Below are 22822 nucleotides of genomic sequence, written 5' to 3' on the forward strand. Positions count from 1 at the left end.
ATCATTTACCACTTTCAATATCAGTTGAAGTTGAAGGTAAGCACACTAAATACAATACCACAATAGAAGAAGATACTAATATTCCTAGCTACGCTTGGAACGATTCTAACTTTATAAATTCATATAATGATCATTTAACCAATTGCTTTAACTATCTTAATTTTACTGATAATTATGAATACGACCTTATTCAAATCTATAAAATAATTGCTGGCAGCGCTCAAATAGCTTTTAAGGAAACTTTAAAAAGTAAAAAGCAATGTTTGTATTCAAAATCTTGGTGGACACCTGAATTAAGTCGTTCTAAAACTATTCTTTCAATTCATTTCAACAAATGGAGGGATTCTGGTTTTTTAAAAGATTTAAACTCCGTAACTTTCAATCGTTACTTAATGGCTCGTAAAAGCTTCGCAAAGCCGTCAAGTTGGCTCAAAATAATAAAATTTGCGCACAGTATACTAAAATTGAAAAGTTAAAAAATATTAGACCAAACAACTTTTGGAATGCTTTTAGATGTTTAAACAAAGACATAAATTCTAGATTATTTACCATAAATAATAAAAAAGACAAAGAATCCATTACTTCAGAATTTGCAAACCACTTCGAAAAAGTACTGAATACTTCAAAAATAACACATCGTAATGGAAATCATCGGAGAATTCCCCCGTGTACAAAACATGATGATGTTATAATAACTGAAGAAAATATAATTAGGGCTATTTCGAACCTAAAATTTAAAAAATCTCCTGACTCTTTCGGTATCTCAGCAGAACATTTGAAATACGCAAATTGTGATACTTTAACAAAATGGCTCATCAAATTTTTTATTTATTCCATTAATTATGGATGGACACCATTATCAATGTCGACGTCTATTATTGTACCCCTTGTTAAATCGTATAAAAAATCTTTAGATAGCCCGAACAATTATCGCGGTATAAGCATTATACCAATTTTTACAAAGGTTCTAGAATATCTAATCCTTATTATATGTCCGGATATTAGAGATACTCACCCCCTACAATTTGGATTCAATGCTAACTGTTCAACGCTACATGCTGAATTTCTAATTAGCGAAACAATTACACATTACAATAGCAACAATTCACCTGTATACCTATGCTCTTTAGATGTAGAAAAAGCTTTTGATAGCTGCAACTGGAATATCCTATTTGATAAATTATATTTCGATAAAAAATTACCACTCTGTATAGTTAACACTATCTCTTCGTTATATAACAATAGTAGTGCAACAGTCTCATATCAAGGTTGTAAATCAAACTCCTTTCTTCTAAAGCAAGGAGTAAGACAAGGATCGATTCTTTCACCTCACCTATATAATATTTACACTGAAAGTCTTCTTGAAACTATTACAAATTAAGATATTGTTGGCACATCGATATATGGTAACTTCACTGGTGTGGTGGCATATGCGGATGATATCATACTTTTAAGCTCTACCCTCTCTGGTCTCAAAAAGCTGATAAAAACATGCAATATTTACAGTAATTTAAATTGTATTAAAATAAATGCCGAAAAAATTGAATTCTTGATTTCAGGTAAAGCACAAATACGATAACGATATCTAGTAATAAAATAAATCTTCAGAATAAACTTAGACATCTGGGATTCACATGGGATACTAAACATTCAACTTTTGCTTCACTCAATAATACAAATGTTGATGAAAAAATTTCAAACTTTAGAGCTGTTGTTCAAACTCTTATTCAATCTGGAATCCGGTTTGCCCACCCAAGTTCTACTTCTTATATATATAAATTATTGGCAGTCCCTACCTTAACTTATGGTATGGAGATATGTGAAAATAATTCTGATTTGATGAAAAAGCTAGATGTAATTGGAAGGAGTGCACTAAAATCGCTTTTAAATGTTTCAAAACACAGTAAGAACTATACAAATTCGCTATTTAAAATCCAGGAAATTTCAAAAAGTATTCAACAAAATAAATTAAACTTGTTTCTTCGTCTTCTTAATAATAAAACAACTTCAGACATTATCTTTTCACAACTGAAACACGCCTTATTTAAACATTCGTTTGTTGGCGATATTCAGGACCTATGCCGTTTTCGGATGCTAAATTTTCAAAACTTAATTCAAAATAAAAAGAAGATAAAAATAGCACATTCTAAAAGTGAAATTCCCTCCGAAGTTGAACAAACTTTGAAACATGCAATAGAGTGCTGGAATGCGAAAGAGCAAAGAGGAATTTTTAAACAAATACTGGAAGAAAAAATTCTTAAGTGAAAATCACGAGAAATAACTTTCTTATTTTTCTTTTTTACCTTGTAATTTACGTTGGGTGTTAAATAAATGAAATAATAATAAGTTGCATCTATTTTTGTCTTAACTAAAGTTATAAGCATTTTCCAAGTGACACATAAAGATTTTTATAATTCTTAAGTTATATGGAACAAATCTATACAAAAATTAGAATGTCCACTCAAAATGTTTAATTTTCCTTTTTTTTTTTACATGTAGCGACCAGACTAATATTCATGCTTGGGTCAAATGAAAGTGTTTGGCAAAAAAAATCGCGGTGGCTGAAGCATGGAAACAAAAACACCTCGAAAAGTGTGCTTTCCCCATTCTCAATCTGAGGGCAAAGAGTTAATTAAATGCTTTTTTTTAGCTTATAATACAATTTAAATTTATCGACAGGCCATTAATTTAATTCAATAATCTTTTAATGTTCGGAAAGAAAACCATGAGAAATTTACGAACCCCTTACTTTTTGGAAGGGCGGAAATTTTACATATTTATATAACTTATGAACGTTAAAAGACAAATAAATAAAATTTAAAACGTAAAAAAACGACCAAAATTTAATAAATAAAATTCAAAACTTTAATAAAATTTAGTGCTAAAAAAATATATGTTATTAACTTGTTGCCCTAACATTCGGGGTGGGTGTGGTAAGGAGACTTTTTGGGGATATTTTTGTTTCTATGCTCTAATCACCGCGACTTTTCCATTTATTTTCCAATCCGCTTCGCTCATCTCAACTTTTTTGTTCACCTATATAAAACAAGGGGGTTCTGAAAATAATGCGAATGCTTGATATAGTTTCAAGGAACGCACTTACGTCACTTTTAAACAATTCTGAACAGAGTAAAGACTATATTCATTCCTTATTTTCTATGGAGGATATAGTTATATACCAAAACAAGCGAAACGATTTATTCGGTTGTTTAGCATTTGTTAAACATAAAACATTTTAAATTCTTAAGTCGATGCTAAAAATCCAAAACCTTTTTTTCTAATCAATATATTTTGACATTGCATGTGTGCGTGTGAGTTTGTGTATAAGTTTTATATTAGTATATAACTATAACATATTTATATCGTAAATGGAAAAAAAATTGTAACTGTGGTCGAATAACTGAAAATATAGGTTTATAGAAATTTTATTACCGTAAGATTGGGTGGCTTTGGCCCTACGGGATGACTTTAGCCGAAGCAAAATTTTAGGTGTGTAAACTTTTACATCGATAGCAGTACCTGGAGAAGGTTTTTTATTGGAATATACACTGAATTAATTTTAAACCATTAGTGTTTGATTCTATCTTGTTTTGAAAGCTTAACAGTTTATTACTTTTTTGCAATTGAGATTAAAAAAAAAATAGGTTGTCTTTGGCCCACTACATAGGGTAACATTGGCCCGCGCTAAAGTCACCCCATGTATTAGAGTAAACCTTTTTTAGTGATCATTTATAGATATTATGGTAGTTACTATGTTGGAATGAAAAATTTTGTAGTAGTAATGCAATAGAAAATCAGTATAACAGTTTGTATTAGTAAATATTCGCTATTTTATACTTTATACTTGTTTAGTTCTTAGTTTAAATATGCCACAAAATTACAAGCCAAATCGTGGAAAAAGAAAATATGTTACTTATACTTTAGAACAGTTAGACAATGCAGTAAAAGATTTAAAGAATGGTTTAATTACTCAACGACAAGCAGCTTTGAAATACGATATACCAAGATCAACATTAAAAAAGAAAATAAAACAGACATATCCTAAAAAGTATCAAAAGAAGAAGACATGTTTAAAGCATATGCAATAAAATCATCTGAGTTTGGTTTTCCTGTTGATAAATATGATTTAAGATGCATAGTAAAAAGGTATTTAGAGAAAAAAGGCGTCGTTATACCTCAGTTCAAAAATAATTTTCCAGGTGGCGATTGGATTCGATCTTTTTTAAAAAGAAATCCAGAACTCACAGCAAGATTTGCAAGCAACATAAAGCGAAAGAGAGCAGAAATAGGAACGACTGTGATTGATAACTACTTTATAAATCTATCAAATGAAATAAGTAATATATCACCTGATAATATGTGGAATTATGATGAAACCAATCTCAGTGATGATCCAGGTAAAAAAAAAATATTAACAAAGCGTGGATGTAAGTATCCTGAACACATAATTAATTCTACAAAGACCTCATTCTCTGTAATGTTTTGTGGCAATGCTAATGGTTAATTGCTACCACCTTATGTTGTTTACAAAGCTGAGTCGTTATGGAATACATGGATCGAACATGGGCCACCAAAAGCACGTTATAACAGATCAAAAAGTGCGGCTGTGGCGCAGTGGTTAGAGTGCTTGCTTTATAAGCAGGAGATCCAGGTTCAAAACGAGCTTTGGACATATTTTCGCGTCACGGTAAGGAAGGAGGCGTGAACTTCCTGGTTAAATGCACTTCCGCGGTGCTCTGTGACAAGACCGATAGGACTTCTTGGAGCACCTAAAAAAAATAGAAAAAAAAAAAAAAAAAAAAAAGTGGTTGGTTTGACTCAACATGTTTTGAGGACTGGTTTTTCTCTTTACTTCTTCCAAGACTTAAGAAGGCTCAAGTAAGAAGTGTCATTATAGGTGATAACGTATCTTCACATTTGAGCATTGCAGTACTTGATGCATGTCAAAGCAATAACATAGGATTTGTGGCATTACCAGCAAACTCTACACATCTCACGCAGCCATTAGATGTTGCCTACTTTAGACCTATGAAGATTAACTGGCGCAAAATATTATGTGAATGGAAGGAGAAAGGAAAAGGAAGGAGAGTTGCTTCTCTTCCTAAAGATGAATTTCCTAGACTTTTAGACCGTTTAATTACCAACTTAAATGAACATGGGAATAATAACCTTAGAGCTAATTTTCGCAAAACTGGAATTTTTCCATTAGACAAGTCTCAAGAGCTTTCACGACTACCATGTTGTAATGTAGGTTTAGACTCAACTACTGATTTAGTAAGCCAATCATTTTTAGATCATTTATGTAAGTCACTGGATGATCCCTAAGATGGTTCTAAAAAACCGTGCTGTCCCGGGTAAAAGCTTATGTTCAACAGATATATCATCTTGTGTTATAAATGAAAATTATAGATTAAATTCAAATAATGTAAAAACACCTATCAGTATTATAAACACAATTGAGACCAACAACATTGACTTTGCTGGCCCAAGTACAAATACTGGAACTACTGAGTCTTCTAATCTAATTTTTAAGGATGTAAGTTTAGTCGTAGAAAGTCATACAGAATCTTTAGATCATTCAGCATTAGGCAAAAAGAACTTTCAAAATATTGATAAAACAAAAAATGTTTGTAAAAAGGAGAAATTGTTAAATCTTGTAGAGAATTGTTATGTAATTGTTAAATACAATGGAGAGTTAAATCCTAGACAGGTTTGTTTATTTATTTTGAATTATTTATATTTAGCTAATCAATTAGTAAACTTTATAACTAATTATTTTAATAACTAATATTATTTAATGTAATAACTATTGAATATTTTTAAAGTAATTTTCGAAATTTTTTTTTCTGCAGTTGAAAAAATTAAGAAAAAATGGAGCAGAAATTACTATTAAGAAAAAAAATGGCCTTAACTAGAAATGGTCACTACCAGCAGTGCAACTTTTTTTTCTCCAGTCTGAAATAGTCGATTTTATTGAGGAACCAAAGAAAATTTCGAAAAGAGAAATTTATTCAGTTCCAGAACTTTTTCACTAAATTTTTTGAAACATTTATTTAGTCATTTTTGTTTACTTTATACCTAAACAGTTTTGTTTACTTGGTACCTATACTTATACAAGAACTTTGTTACTAAATTTTTTTTGTCATTTCTTTTTTGTAAATTTATTTTCTTTGCCTAAATATTGTTGTTTTTATTGTTGTTTTGCTTCCTATAGTCCTTTTTTACAGGGTTGGGCCGAAGTCACCCTAACACACAGGGCAACTTTGCCCACCACTTAAACCACCCAAAAGATACTTCAGGTAAATAATTTTCAAATGGGAAACAGATAGTTCTAACTGTCCTTTCTATTTACTTCTAATAGTACTTAGTGTTTGAGGAAATAACTTTTGTGGCTTTCATGCAATAGACATTGAGGTGCAAAATGGGCCAAAGCCACCCAATCTTACGGTATTCTCTCTGAATCTATATTCATTATTGGAAAACTAAAAAGATGAGACCAAAATGAATAAAATTGGAAAACTATTACCCACGGCATGAATTATTGGACTAAGATTGTGAAAATTTCATATTTTTTGAAATAGTTTTTAGAAGAAGTGATAACATGTTTTAGTTTGTATTATCCATAAGCAATATAATCACAGTGATCTGCATAATTTTAAGTTATTTACTACTGATAGATTGATTATGTTTGAATTTGCTTTTAATGCAACATTTTCTGAAAAATTTCTAATTTCCAATCACTATATTTCTTTTGTTTTATATAGCAAAACTATGTTTATATGAATAGTTTAATACTTTGCTAATACTATGCTAACTATTATTCAATAAATAAAATGATAAAACCTAAAACAGATCATCTATTCTTTGGGTATTTTAAATACATTTTAGGGCTTTTTTTGTTCCCAGGCTGCGATTGTTGCAACTTTCTGCAAGGAATTGTGATTTGACATTAGCAGGAACATAAAAATACTTACAGTTTGCTGCATGTTTTGAAGATATACATTATAGCATTATAACGTTATAACATTAAAACGTTAACTCAAACTATTTTGTAACATTCCATTGTAACAAGCGCTGATTTCTATTAAGGGTCGTCCATAATTCTTGTCACGCTTTAGGGGAGGGGGTTAGTGGTTTTGTGACGACTCATACGGAACTTGTTACAAAAAAGTTACCATGTTGTGACGAGAGGAGGGGCGAGTTGGTCTAAAACTGTCAAAAATATAGTGATTGGAAATTAGAAATTTTTCAGAAAATGTTGCATTAAAAGCAAATTCAAACTTTGTAACAAGCGCTGATTTCTATTAAGGGTCGTCCATAATTCTTGTCACGCTTTAGGGGAGGGGGTTAGTGGTTTTGTGACGACTCATACGGAACTTGTTACAAAAAAGTTACCATGTTGTGACGAGAGGAGGGGCGAGTTGGTCTAAAACTGTCAAAAATTACGTGACGTAATTTGTGGAAGACCCCTTACCCTTATTGCTTAAAATGTACTAAACTTAACTGAAAAATTTGAATGTAGTGAATAAGTATCATTCAGTCAAATCCTTAGTTAAATGGGAGTGCTCTAATCTAAATTATTTTTCATCAACTGTTAAAGTATCTTATAATTAGTAGCATTCCGTTCAAATCTAAAAATCGACCAAAAGTGGAGTTATATTCTTTCTGCACCAAAAACTTTAATTATGACAATATAATGAATCCATTAAAGAGCATTTATGACGACAATATTTTTGATACGGCAGCAAGAGTAAAGGCACAAAATATTTATTTAAAAAACGGAGGAATTTGAGTTTGAGTTTTAGAAAAAATTTTTTAGAAAGAATGAATGCCTTACCCAAAAATATACAAGATCCAAAAATAACTTTAAATGCGTGCTGCTCATTGTTGTCATTATTTGCTGATTATGTTCATTCGTTGAAAAATCGTTTCCTTGTTATTGAAGCCCAGCCAAAGTTACAGCTACCTGATGTTGACTTTACCCAAAGTAAATATCTAGTTAAGAAAAAATTTTATGGTGATCTTAACTTATAAAATTCTTGGTTCTCTTCTTTTAAAAAATTTGCTGCAACTTCTTTTTCGTAAACTTGTAAAAAATTTTATATAGTTTTTATTAATTTTGATATGGCAATTGAAGCAATCTTTAAGATACTAAATTTTTGCAACATTAGTTTTTCTTTTGTAGTTTTGAAACAATTACATCTGATATTTTGGGATTTGAATTAATAACCATCATTTTTTAATTGTGATATTTTATATTCTTTGTTAATTTGATAATTTTTTATTTTTAGCTGAGCATCACAGTATTTTACTTTTTTAAATTTCTGCGCAGTAAAACACACACACATTTATAAATTTATGTATATATGTGTGTTATGGAGATATGTGTGTATGTATATAGGCTCACTCAAAAGAACTATAAAAAGCGTTTTTTAAACATTAAAAGAGAGAAAAAATACACGCACACACACACATACACGGGAGGCTGAATAAGCGCGAGTTTCATAAATGCAAACTGGCACAAGGGCGAAGCGTTGCAAAAACTGGCATAAGTTCAAATTGGCATAGTATTTGCAATTATTAGCATAAGTGCGAACTGTTATAAGTGCAACTTGGCATAAGTGCACCGAATATAATTACAAATATTACCTTAAGTGAAAATATGCATTTTGCACTTATGCCTAATTATATATTTTATATGCTGTTAGCATAAAAACATGTTGATTAACACAGAAATGTATAAAAATTTGACCATGTGTGTTCACAACTTGAATATTTTTAAGATGGCATTGCGTAATGCTGTAAATACAAAGTGAGTGTAAAAATTTTATTTTTCGAGAGTTTTAGTAATACTGGAAAACATTTTTTGTAAATGTTTTACTTGCCGATAAAGTTACAGTTAAGCGGCCTAAAATAATTTTATTTCTTTGCTAGCTGCGCTTTCGTCAATAAAGGCTTAACTGTAATTAACTTTTAAATACATTTTTTTTTGCATTTTTATTAAGTATTAAAGCTATTCATGGTTTTTATAAGCTTCCAATATAGTGTAGGGGAGACCGGGGCTAGTTGGCTCAGTTTTTATTCTATGAGCTCTGTAGCCCTAGCAACACATTTTTTGGGTAACTTATAAAAGTTGAATTCATTTGGGTAAGTTATAAAAGTTGCATTTATTTACAAAAAAAAATTCTTGAGGCCTTCCCGGGCCCTCAAAAAAAATTTAAAAAAATGTGCCAACATACCCCACCAAGGGTTAAGTTGGCGCAAACTTAACCCTTGGTGGGGTACTTTAACAAATTTTGTAAAAACAATTTTGCAACCTCTGTAAAGCATAGTTTTCACGTAAACGTTTTTTAAAAATAAATTAAAAAAATATATAAAGATCGGCAGTTCAATAATAGGCAGGTGGTAGACGTTATAATACCAATATTTACATTTAATTTTTTACCAGATCACTCACAGAGCTTAACGGGATTTAAATCCGCCTCTGACTTGATAAAACTATTTTATATGAATTACCAAACGGTTCGGTAGTTTTACGTGTAAACTTAGTTAATGCGAGTTTGTTTTAGTTAATTTTTTTTGAAGCCATGTTGATGGCTTAATAATAAGTTATTTACAGAAAGACGAGTGTTGTATCTGTTATATATGTTTTCTCTAAAATTTATAAAAATACAGGAAAAACAGAGCCTAAAAATGGATACAGAGCAAAAACAGAGCCTAAAAATGAATACAGAGCAAAAACAGAGCAATGTTAAATGGAGGGAAAGTTCAATGTTAAACTAAAGATAATAAGCTTTTAAAGCACGACTACATTGATTCCTGAAATGCCAACCAGTTGACCCAAGACTATAAGAAAAGATAGCTTACACATTAAGATATCCTGTGATGCAAATTTTGAAATCGTTTAATTTTGTCCACGGAAATAAAATTGATTTGAATGTTTAAAGTGGGTGAAATTATGACTGGATAGTGTGCCAATTAAAACACCTGTAGAATGAAAACCACTCTTAAATTTAATAATTTGATGAAAATTGGTGCAAATAGAACCTATGGCCACACCAAACACCGGATGAAATTTCAGTCTCATTAGCTAACTCATTAAGGATTTATGGCATTTTAAGTTTAAATTTTATTAGTTTTTGGCTACTTATATTTCAAAACGTTACCAATTACTGTGATATTTGGTCACTACTTTCAAAATAATTGTTACATGAGTGTTGTACTATGTAATACCAAGTTTGTATAATAAAACAACTATAATAAAAATTGTTGGTATTACCAACAATTTTTATTATTATTTTATTGGTACTTTTACCATTTTAATTTTATAGACCGAAATATTGATTTGCTATTTAAAGCGTGGCTTGACTTATGCATAGCGTAAAAACCTCAGTTTTTTCTAAGGTTAACTTCTAAGGTTTCTAAGGTTTCTAAGGTTAACTTCTGTCCAAATGCATAAAAATGTAAAAAAGTATGCTTGAAATTATTTTCTAGTGATACCTTAATAAAAAAAAAATATATATATAATTTATTTTTATTAAAACAGAAAAGCTGTGAGAAAACCAAATACTTTTTGTATTGGCTAAGATAATTGACTTTTCCGGGCGGACACGGAAAAATCCGGTCAACTTTAAATTGAGATTTCTCCAAACCACAAATGTTTGTATTTATTATTTATTTTTTTTTAATTAAACTTTACTTCCTTTTATTTAATTGTGTTGATAAACTTTTGTTTACAAATTAATGGTATGCTAAATGTTTCGGAAACAAACTGAGGTGCATAAAAAAGTTGTAAATTTTTTTTGCCATCAACCTCATATCGCTTGATTGCTAAATGTACAAATGTCCGAAAACCTACAGTCATAGATATTTTAAATAAGTTAAAGACTACTCAAAGCTTCGAAAGAAAATCTGGAAGTGGAAGAAAGAAAACTTTCCATAAATCCAAAAATGTAAAGTCAATTTTACGTTGAATAACCAGAAATCCAAACCAGCAAGATCTAGCAAGAAAATTCAAAACTTTACATTCTTATATCAAAAAAGTATTAAAAAATGCTGGAATTAAAGCATTTCATAAGAAAAATACACGTAAGAGAAGCTTAAATGATGAAATTAAAGGAATTCGATGCGCAAAGAAGTTGGTTAAAATAATGGTGGATAAAAGTATGTGCAACTATAAGATGAAAAAACATATTGCAAGGCGGATTTTTCACCGCTTCCTGGTCAACAATTTTACTATGAGAACAAAAATAAACCTGTCAATGATCAACTTAAATATATTCGACGAAGAAAATTTACATACAAGTTCATTGTGTGGCAAGCAATTTGTAGCAGTGGTATGCAGTCTTCTTGTTTTATCACTAAGAAGACATTGACAGCCCATCTTTACATCAAAGAATGCCTCCAAAAAAGAATTTTGCCATTATAAAAAAATACAAATACCAATGTCTCTTTTGGCCAGATCTTGCTGCTTCTTACTATTCTAAAATAGTTCTAGGATGGTGCTAAGATAATAATGTGAAAATTGTTCCTAAAGATGCGAATTCTCCAAATTGTACTGAAAGCGCAAGAATGGAGATCTTTGGGCAATAGTTAAAGGAGTTCTTCGTAAGACAGGTGGAGTAAAAAAAAATAAAAAAGACTTCCAAAAAAAGAGGATTAATGCCACCAATAAGGTGAAAAAAGAAAAATCTACAAAATAATGGCATCAAACCGCTATAAAATTTGATGTCTTGCCAAACATCAAGACCCTTAAAATTAAGTTGAAACTCTAATTGATGTAAACACATTTAATAATAAAAAACATTGAAATAAAAAGCATTTATGGTTTTAGAGAAATCTTAATTTAAAGCTGACCAAATTTTTCCGTGTCCAACCGATAAATTTTTAAATAAAATATTTAAAATATTTGGAAGGCAAGTCCGAGAAAAATTAATCTTTACAGATTAGGGTTGTTTTGAAACAAAACTTGTAAAAAATTGATAAAAGTAGTTGCAATGGCACAAAAAGAGAAAATCTCTATCAAGAGAGATGTTATGAAGGAAAGAGTAGTTCTTTGAAGAGCAGTAAGAATAGTCTTTTTGGGCTATGTCATCAAATAAGATCTCATTTTATTGTCAATAAGTGTGACAAGTATCATTTATTTAAATAATTATTACCTTGTAAGGAAAGAATTATTCAAGAATTTTTCTTAGTAATTTAAATAAATATTTCGTTGATTTTAATAGTTTCTATTTAATAATATTTGTAAGTATGTTGAGTGGATTGTTATTTAATATTATTTTAAGTTGAACTTTATAAAAGAATGAGTTAGATTTAATGAACCTAGATTTAGTGAATTGCTACATTGCCAAATTAATCAAAGATTAACAATAAAAATTGAATGTTTGTGTGTTTGCTTTGTCTGAAAAAATTCAATCAGTTTGATCAGTTGATTCAAACTGCTTTCTAAGCAAATCGAATCAACTGATCAAACTGATCGATTTGACTTCCGACTTCAAAGTGTCAAGACGTGTTTATGCGAGCTCTTTATAATTGCTTGAATTTATATATATTGATTATATTATCAAATTTAATTGTTATTATTTGCTGCCAAAACTGTTTGGAGAGGTTGTTGTTTTTGGTATTTATTTGTTATATTGTTTAACCGACAGTGGCGTGGATTTAAATCAACTTCTGAAGTATATATTTTTTAACTTTATTTTGGTATAGGTAGAAACAGTTTTAGGTAAAATAAACTTTTACCCATGAATCTGGCATGGTGAACAGCTCCGGGATTGCGAAGTTGTAAATTTCTCGCAGGCAGCACAACGTTGCAATTTTGAAATCTTTTTTATTACTCATTTAAAAAACTCCCTTTACAAAAATTTCACGTTCAATTTATACTTTACAAATCACCTCAAATATTCTCATAAAAATAACCGCTTATACTTTATACCGCCTATACAATTAAATACTATATTTATATTTTCTCAAGGAAACTACGTTCGATCGCTTCGCCACTCTTTTGACAGTTCGGTGGTTTCTTTCAATGATGTCATTTCCCGAAGGACAGTAAGTGGCTCTAAGCTTCAAATGCATCCCCCAACTTTCAAGAGATTTTCTATTCTCTTCACTTCTAAATTTAGTGTCATTGTCCGTCAATATTTCTTCTGGTGCTTTCCTTATGCAAAATATGGACTGCAACTGCCGAATTACTGCAATGCTTCCCTGCGAGTGTGGCAGCTGATGCCACAGTGCGAATCTTGAAGGCCCACAGTCGATCAAGCTCAAATAATTTTCCCCTCTGTTATGAGTGATATCTATAGCTAATCTTTTCCAATTTTTATTGACTTCTAACTTCCCGTGCGTCCACGCACGGGAAGTTAGAAGTCAATAAAAATTCTCTGCTGACAAAGCTCACTACTGATTTCACAATCATCGGTGCCACATTAAGTCCAAAACCAAGTCGCATATCAAGACAATACCGTTTGCTCTTAAACATCACCGTTTGATACGGCCATAGTGTCTCATCCGCTTTCAGCTGGAGATATATTTTTCGCAGGTCGATAATTGCCGCGTTGTTACCTATTTGTCTCCACTGTCTCAACTTCACAGCATAGACGTCCGAATCTCTTGTAAATGCCTCAGTGAACATATTGGTTTCCCTCCAGCCTAGCACCGGCCGAACTTTGTTTTTATTGCGTTAAACCACTACCATTAGTGGCAGCTGGCCCTTTGACGGTTCCATCGTATGTTCATGATATTCCAGTAACCATCCTTAATTTATCCACACTTATCTCGTAATTTGCTCTCATACTCTTCATAACTTCCTCCGGAACCGCGTAATGAGGCATCCAAATAAAAGGCTTGCAGCACGACATCCTCAATTTTATTTTATCTTTATTGTCTTCTTCTCCCAAGCTTTCGTAGACTGCGTAAAGCATCACTTTGCAACAAAACAGGAAAGAGTACTCTCAACTCAACGTCTTGCATCTTTTCAATCACTTTGGTTCGCTGCAGCCAAGTTGTGGCATCGAACGTCCCATCATATTTTTCTATTTTGTTCAGACTTTGTCACCTCAACTAAAGACAAAGCTGAATTGTTTGCTAAACATTTTTCATCAGTATCATCTCTTGATTCCACTAGTTGCGTTCTACCTGATATTGCCAACAAACAGGTTGATCCATTGCTTGACATTCGTATCACTCCAGCTTCTGTATCTAAAGTGATTTCCTGCCTAGACTATAGCTTGTGGCCCGCACAATATGCCTGTTATTGTATTGCAGAATTGTTCTCCGGAGCTGTCGTCTATGCTCTCAAAACTATTCAACAAGTGCTTATCAGAGTCTTGTTTTCCAGCCTGCTGGAAAGCGGCATCTGTTATCCCTATTTTAAAAAATTCTGGAGAGCGATCTGATTCGTCTAACTACCGTCCCATTAGTCTTCTTCCTATCATAAGCAAGGTTTTTGAATCTTTAATTAACAAACACTTAATTTCTCATCTTGAATCTAATAACTTACTTTCTGACCATCAATTTGGATTTTGAAATTCTCGTTCTACAGCTGATTTGCTAATAATAATAACCGATAGGTTTTATCGTGCATTAGATAAAGGTGGAGAGGTTAAGAGTATTGTTCTTGACATTTCAAAAGCTTTTGATAAAGTTTGGTATGCTGGTCTTCTCCATAAGCTTTCTTCTTATGATGTATCTGGCAACATCTTTAAGATCATTGAATCCTTCCTTTCCAATCGTAGCATAAAAGTTGTCCTCGATGGATAGCACTCTTCATCTTATTCTGTAACTTCAGGAGTTCCTCAAGGTTCTATCCTTGGCCCTATACTCTTTTTAACTTACATTAATGATCTTCAGATATTCTCACATCTAATGTGGCATTGTTTGCAGATGATACTACCATTTACTTTTGTCGTGATAAGAAACCAACACTCTCTGATTGCTTGGAGGGGGCATTTGAGCTTGAAAAGAATCTCACTTCTGCTACAGCATGAGGTACACAGTGACTGGTGAACTTCAATACAGATAAAACTCAACTTTTTTCACCCAATCGTTATCGCAATAATTTAGATTTTCCTATATTTATGAACAGTGATGTACTCGATGAGTCATCTACTCTTCATCATTTAGGATTAACTTTAACTTCCAATCTTTCTTGGAAACCATATATCAAATCAGTTGCAAAATTAACGTCTGCTAAGATTGCATCTCCTTATCGAGCTCGACACATTCTTACTTCGGATTCTATTCTCTATCTCTATAAATCCCAAATTCAGCCTTGTATGGAATACTGTTGCCATATCTGGGGTGGATCTTCTAATGATGCCCTTTCTCTTTTATACAAGGTGCAAAAACGCACTATAAACATAGTTGGACCTGCTCTTGCAGCCAACCTACAACCATTATCACACCGTCGTAATGTTGCTTCTCTTTCTCTTTTCTACAAATACTATCATGACCACTGCTCTTAAGAGCTAGCGTCTCATGTACCATCTACTAAAATTCATTATCGTGTTACTCATCATTCAATTAAGTGACTGTTTCTAAGTGCTCCAAAAACGCTTCTTCGTCTAGTTTTTTTCCTCGAACATCAGCTCTTTGGAATTCGCTTCCTTCATCTTGCTTTTCTGATTAATATAATTTACAATCCTTTAAGTCGTCCGTCAATCGTTATCTTGCTCTACAATCTTCATCTTTTCTCTTCCAGTAACTTCCAACTTTAATTAGTGGTTGCTTGCAGCTTTGTTGGAAGCGAATATGTTTAACAAAAAAAAAAAAAAAAAAAAACACAACATTCTCTGCTTCTCTGTATAATGAAGATTTAGAACATACGAACTCAGACATGCATCCTCCAGAATTGACGATAATACTGCTAAGAATTGCTGTATGTTGATGTCGAGTTAAACTCTCTCCAACTGCTGTGTGAGCAGTGCGGTGAAAGATATCCTTGAGTATATCCTTTAGGTTGACAGAATTTGTAGAATCAATATATGGCTCAATTTCAAATTTACTATTATTTGAATTGCTTTTATTGTTATTAAAAGAACTTAATGATTTTTAAGAATCAGTATCAGATACATTGTTTCATTTATTACAATTACATTTAGATTTATACTTTCTTTTTAATGAGTACTGAAATCTCTTATCCAACCTCCCCTAACTCTAACTGGTCTTTAAGAAAGGCTATGTTTTCCTCTTTGTCATTTTGGTTTCTGAACTTATTTTTTCCTATTTTTCCTGTCATATTTAGTGGGTTTTCTCCGATCCAAAGAACCTTTTTTATATTTTCTATAAAGTTCTTTCTTTTTTTAACAGCAGGGTTGTTTCTTTTGCTTAAGCTTTTCAGCTTTATCCAGTCCTGCACTATTTTTTTGACCTTGATCCTATAAAATGGAGTTATTATTAAATGCTTATAAAAACTTAAAAATATATTTTAGTATTTTGATTATTATACAGTTAGGTAATACAGTTTGAACTATCATTACCTTATCTTCTGAGTTGTAATTACTTCAAATCCTACTGACTGGTAGAACAATTCGGTGAGAATGATCCAATTTTGTTTGGACGCCATTCAATAAAACTCAGTTTAACTTCAGATTTAAATTTTCTCAAGAAGTTGTAGTATTGAAGAATTTCTTGTGTAGTTGCAAATTTGTTGTTGGGAATATTACTATTTATTTTTCCCACTAGAAAAATATCATCCACTCTTTCAATTTTTTTTTTGGGAGGCATCATATAAGTTATTAATATTTTATGTTAATTTAAAATTAAATGTTTACATATAAGTATGTTAGATAAAATAATCATATAAGATTACATATTAATTTTGAAAATGAAAAATTTATTTTTTATTTTATTTATAATCTTTTTTATTCTTTATTCAAAACAAAATTTGTTCAGCAAAAAAGTTATGTTTTCAAATATAAAATTATGCACTTAAATTGAAATATAAGTTATTTTAAAAATACCCACTAAAACCCTGCTTTTTGCTGAAAAAAATAAATACTTTGAACGTTTATTTATGAAAAGAGCCCCTTAAACTTAAGTTGTATAACTCATTACCATGCTATTGGATAGTTTATTTTTTTAATTGGTTGAAATTTAAGGGTCTCATAAGCAAGGTAAACTTTTCCTAAAAACGAGGCAAAAATTGACCCTTTTGCCCTCTATGGGGACATTTCCAATGACCAAAAAAATTTTAGTAAAAAATTTTAAGTACTAATTTAGGGTTAGGGCAAATCTTAAGCTAGGGCTCTTTTCAAATTTTTGACATGACCTGTTTTTGAACAACACAGGATATTAGAGAGAAAGTTTGAAGTTGAGTTCGAAAGTTGGCATAGACAGCAGACAGTATTGCACTAGCTGTTAGAATGTGCAACTTAATTCAAATATTCACTTAATAGGAACCTTTTTTACGTATTAAGTTTAACATAATTTACATAAACTTTTTATATATATATATATATATATATATATATATATATATATATATATATATATATATATATATATATATATATATATATATATATATACATATATATATATACATATATATATATATATATATATATATATATATATATATATATATATATATATATATATATATATATATATATATATATATATATATATATATATATATATATATTAGGCCGGATCATAAAAATTAATTTTTTTTAGAATTTGTGAAAAGTGGCGTGATATAGTGTTGTTTAATATTTAACAAAAAAAATATTTCTAAAGAATTGATTATACTTTGCATTTTTAAGTTTTAAGGTTTTATATGCTAAGCATATTTACTTTGGTACATGCATTAACTAAAACATGCATTTAACCCTAATACTAGATATAATCCCAAGGTTATGAAATTAAACCAAACCTATACCTACCTAACTAAATTAACCCTAATGATATGATTAACTCCAACGCTATTATAACTTTATATTATTATATTATTATTATTATATTATTCTATTTTTATATGATTGTTTATTAATTTCTGCTTTTATCAACTGATTGCAGAATTTATCCGTCTCATCTTGTATTTTTAGAAATTAACTGAAATTCTGATGTTATAAAATTGTAAAACAATAATGATTTCAAGATCTAAAGCGTCAAAGAATCGTCATATACTTTTTGGAGAAGGTCATGAATTACCCAATTTTTGCTTGCCAACCCACAAGCAAGTAGGCAAAGCGTACTTGTCTGAGAAGAATTATGAAACTGAACCACTACGGTCTGTTTGTAAGAAACTAGCAGAGAAACTTTCTCAGATATGGATTAAAGCATCAGTTCCTACTATAAGTCTTCGAGGCATAGAATTACAGCTGGAGAACTACATAGGCAATGTTCAGAAAGTGATTCGATCAAAGTCTGCAACAGTCAAACAATATGAAATAGAAAAGGATCTTGACACATTGTTTGACATTTGTTCGTGTAAATGCAAAGAACTTTTGTCTTGTTGCTGTCCAATGGTTCTGAAGGTGCCAGCAATTGAGCATGACTTCCTAACTGATCAACGCACTATACGTGTTGGCAGAATAGCTGGAATCGACAAGAAGGAATCCGCACGTGCTGAGAGGCGTTTAAAACGAAAATCTGTTTCATTATCAAAGGAAGAGACTGCAGTTAAGTGTGCCAGAGTCGTTGAAGCATCTGATAATGAATCAGATAATGAAACAGACAACATTTCTGACACCGAAACTTGTTCCCCTTCCGTATCAGATGTCGATACCGAAGTCACATCTACTCGTCTGAAAAACCGTTGTTTAAAAAATATTGCTCTACAAGCAGATAGTTTTGGCATATCAGATAGAGCAGTTGCCGCGATTGTATCCGCAACTCTGGTTGATTTTGGTATAGAACATATGGGGCCAGTGGATCGAAATAAAATTCGCAGAGAACGAAAACTACTGAGAACATCCTGTAAAAATGCTGATTGTAGAATGACTGGATTGTATTTTGATGGAAGGAAAGTTCAGACTTTAAAACTTGAGGGGGATAGGCAGACTGTGATTTCTGAGGAACATATTTCCATTTTATCAGAGCCAAATTCAAAGTATGTTGATCATTGTACGCCAACAAGTGGATCAGACAAATCCATTGCAGATTCAATAATTGATACTGTTGACTGCACGAACCTTGTTTGTATTGCTTCTGATTCAACTAACGTTCAACTGGACCCCATTCATTTAATAGACCAATTGGCAAGTTTATTTCAATGTCTGTTCAGAAACCCATAGTCAGCTTTGCCGTATTTGTTGGTGAACCTATTATATGCAATAAGCAGTTGTTAAGCAGTGATCAACTGTACTTTTTCGAAATTGTTAATGCGGTGAAGACAGGTGTTGTTCCAGATAGATTTAATTCTAGAACCTGGGCGACTAAACCATGCAAGGTGGTTGACACTAGCAAACCGTGTTCTATGCCTCCATATATCTACTGGAATGCTGCTCCACACTATTATAAAATGATAGAAACATCACGATTTCTTCCTGTGTGTTATCGAATAATTGTTCAGCAAGTTTTGAAGCGCAATAGCTACCCGGCTCATATCGAGAGCATTATTCTGGCTATGCTCAAAGACAACCGTCAAGTGATCCGTAAGCTTGCGTTGAAGAGAATTCTTCGTGCTCGTGAAGATGACATACCAAATCGAAAATTTCAACTCCCTGAGATACGATTTCAAGCGACTAGTTATGAAGAACTGATTGACTGGCAAACACAGCCCCGCTTGGAACCTGTTCTGACAAAACATATTCCAACTGTACAAATATTGGCATGGCTTTCGTCAGTTGAAGACATAGTTATTGACATTGAGCCATTTCCATGTCACAATCAAAGTGTTGAACGTGTGATTAAAATTGTGACTGAATCAGCATTTAAAGTTTATGGTCATGAAAATCGTGATGGCTATATTCGCGTTCAACTGGAACGCCGCAAGTTGATGCCTCACTTTGACACAAAATCTGAATTTAAGAACATTTAAGTATAGTTTCTAATCAACGTTTGCTAATGATATATTGTTTTGGCTGTTCAAATAATTTAAATTTTATTATAAATTCAATCAATAAATTATGTAACAAATGAGCGTTTTTAAGGTAATTTATTTGAAAACTTCTAAGGTAAAAATACAAAGTATAGCAAAGTAGTAGCGAAAAACGGTTTGCAGCATTGCATTCAACGTATTTGAGAGCCAATTACTGGAAATTCCCGAAGAAATTTTCCAAATTTTTTTAAGTTATGATCCGACCTAATATATATATAAGTTTATAGATTTTATTTTTTTAATCCAATTATTTAACCTAAAAATTAAAAAAAGTTACAAATTTATTTATAATTTACAAAATTAGGTTCGGTGTCACTCGTGTAGTTCAAAACAAGTCATTGGAGTGACACCTTAATAAAATTAACAAATAAAGGAAAAAACAAACAAGCAACAAAATAATAATATGTGATAGTGACCATAAAATAATTATAATAAAAAGAAGAAGAATAATTATTAAAAAAAGTCAGACTAATAACAAAAATAGAATAAGTGAATGGGCTGAGCTGAGAGATAATGAATGAATGAGATAATACAATGTTTAACAATCAGAAGGATGATTGAAAATAAAAAATAAAACAAAAAGATTTATTTAAATATTATGATGAGACAAAAAAATATTAAATCACTTGAATAATAGCAGCATATGTAAAACGCAAAAATAATAAAAATAATTAGCAACAACACCACAAAAAAAAAAAAAAAAAAAAAAAATGAACATGTCAATATAAACGATGCATAAAATTACACGACAGTATAAAAATAGACAAAAATAAGTGACAATATAAACAATTCAAACAACATAAGTAATTAAAACTTAAAAATTGTTGTTGTTTTTTTTGTTTTCTTTTAATAACTTATTAAAGTTTTTTTTTTGGAAAAATCTCAAGAACGTTTTTTCTTTTGACTTTGCTTTTAGTTGTTCTGTTTATTTAATATTTTTCTTCAATTTATATTCTTTAATACTTACATTGTTTTCACTTCATTAGTTTTTTGAAAATCTTCTATTCTAAGCAATTTTTCTATTTTTTTATTTTTTTTATTTTTTAGCTTCTCGCCGTTAAAAAATACTTCCTCTATTTGCGTTGTCATTGCTATATATATATATATATATATATATATATATATATATATATATATATATATATATATATATATATATATATATATATATATATATATATATATATATATATATATATATATATATATATATATATATATATATATATATATATATATATTACAAAACCAATAAATAATCTTAAATAAATACACTGTAAATCGCAAATTCAATATAATGTCTAAATAAAATTGCAAATAAAACTTGACTTATTAGTAAATTATGTTTTATTTATTTACAATGCTTTTCTTATGAATTGAATTTTCTAAAGTTCATATTGTTTAGTATTTCTTTTATATACAATAAAAACGTAACACTAAATAATATGAACTTTAAAAAATTCAATACATAAGAAAAGATTTTTATACCTTATAAATCCTATATGATAAAGGAAACTAATTTTTAGAAGTACCTATGTTTAATAATTATCTATATCTATTTATAACAGCATCCTTAATCAAAGTTATAGAGAATTTTTTTCTGAATGCACTTCTTTAAAATTACACAGCACTTTAGTTCCAGTTAAACAAATATAAATATATTAAAATCTCTAACTTGAAATTATATACGTGTATAATTTCTCCTCGTTAAAAAGAACCATGGTGCTCTGTAAATTAGAGGCTATACTAAAGTATACTAAAATATACGGTTAAAGTCCGTAATTTAAAGTTATGGAACTTCTCCTTATCATAAATACGGATAAAGTCATATAAAATAATGTGATTATTTCTAAAGTCTCAAAAGTATAGATTAAAGACCGTAATTTATTGCAAACGAATTTTTTCCGTAACATAACAAAGGAAAAAGTTTGATAAATACTACGGAGTTTTTTTATATATAACATAATAAAGTAGGCCAATAAAATCGTTCACATTAGATTCTTTTTTTTATTTATTTTATGTAAAATTTTGCCGCAGTATCAAATAAAATAAAAATGGCTTTAGTAATAGATCAGAATGAAGTTTCGTAGCCTAAAGTTAAAAAAGAGACAATAAAACAAAATTTTTAATATTATAGGAGCCAAAATATTCAATTAAGTCAGCTTTTATTATATCCACTTTGTTATGCTATGCGCATATAACACAGAAAGAAATACAAAAGGAAACAATAAAGAAAAATCTCTAATGAGGCTATCATTACTTACTACCATTTTCTGTAACTTCTAGAAAATAAAGAATATGAGGAAGGTGTGTATTAGATTTACCATGACCCGTAATACAGCTCCAGACATTCTAATAAAATATTATTAAACTAAGCTTGCACATATTTCTAAACGCATGAGATTTTCTTAATTACATAAAATGCATTTATATTATCCAAAAGTTAGTGTTTTACAGGTAATAAAATGTTTACTAAAAAAATAGTTAGCAAAGCAAAAATGATGGTTAAATGTTGGTTTATTTTGTAAAATTATTTCAAAAAAAATTGCTAAAAACTAGAGATGTCACGAATATTCGGTGACTATTCGGTATTCGGCCTATTCGGCTACTTTTTTTTACTATTTGGTATTGGGCCAAGTATTGCAAACTATTATGCCGAATACCAAATACAAGATTGGATCAGAAAAAAAATAAAAATAAAAAACGGTGTTAAGTAAGCCTTTCACTGAAAAGACATAACCTTTCACTGATTCAATTTTTTATTCTGAGAAA

General features: G+C 30.4%; 1 protein-coding gene across 1 annotated transcript; it reads left to right on the plus strand.

Annotated features, from left to right (window-relative positions):
* The first annotated feature begins 15080 nt into the window (after positions 1–15080).
* Positions 15081–15467, plus strand: LOC136088359 (uncharacterized). Its single transcript, XM_065812056.1, has one exon. The coding sequence runs from the start codon at positions 15081–15083 to the stop codon at positions 15465–15467; it is 387 nt and encodes a 128-aa protein (XP_065668128.1).
* Positions 15468–22822: the final 7355 nt, after the last annotated feature.

The sequence above is a fragment of the Hydra vulgaris genome, chromosome 12 (genome assembly GCF_038396675.1).
Source record: "Hydra vulgaris chromosome 12, alternate assembly HydraT2T_AEP".
NCBI classification, from domain to species: Eukaryota; Metazoa; Cnidaria; class Hydrozoa; order Anthoathecata; family Hydridae; genus Hydra; species Hydra vulgaris.

Excerpts from the sequence above, each read along its gene's own strand:
- LOC136088359 (XM_065812056.1), top strand. The coding sequence starts at position 15,081 with ATGAACAGTGATGTACTCGATGAGTCATCTACTCTTCATCATTTAGGA.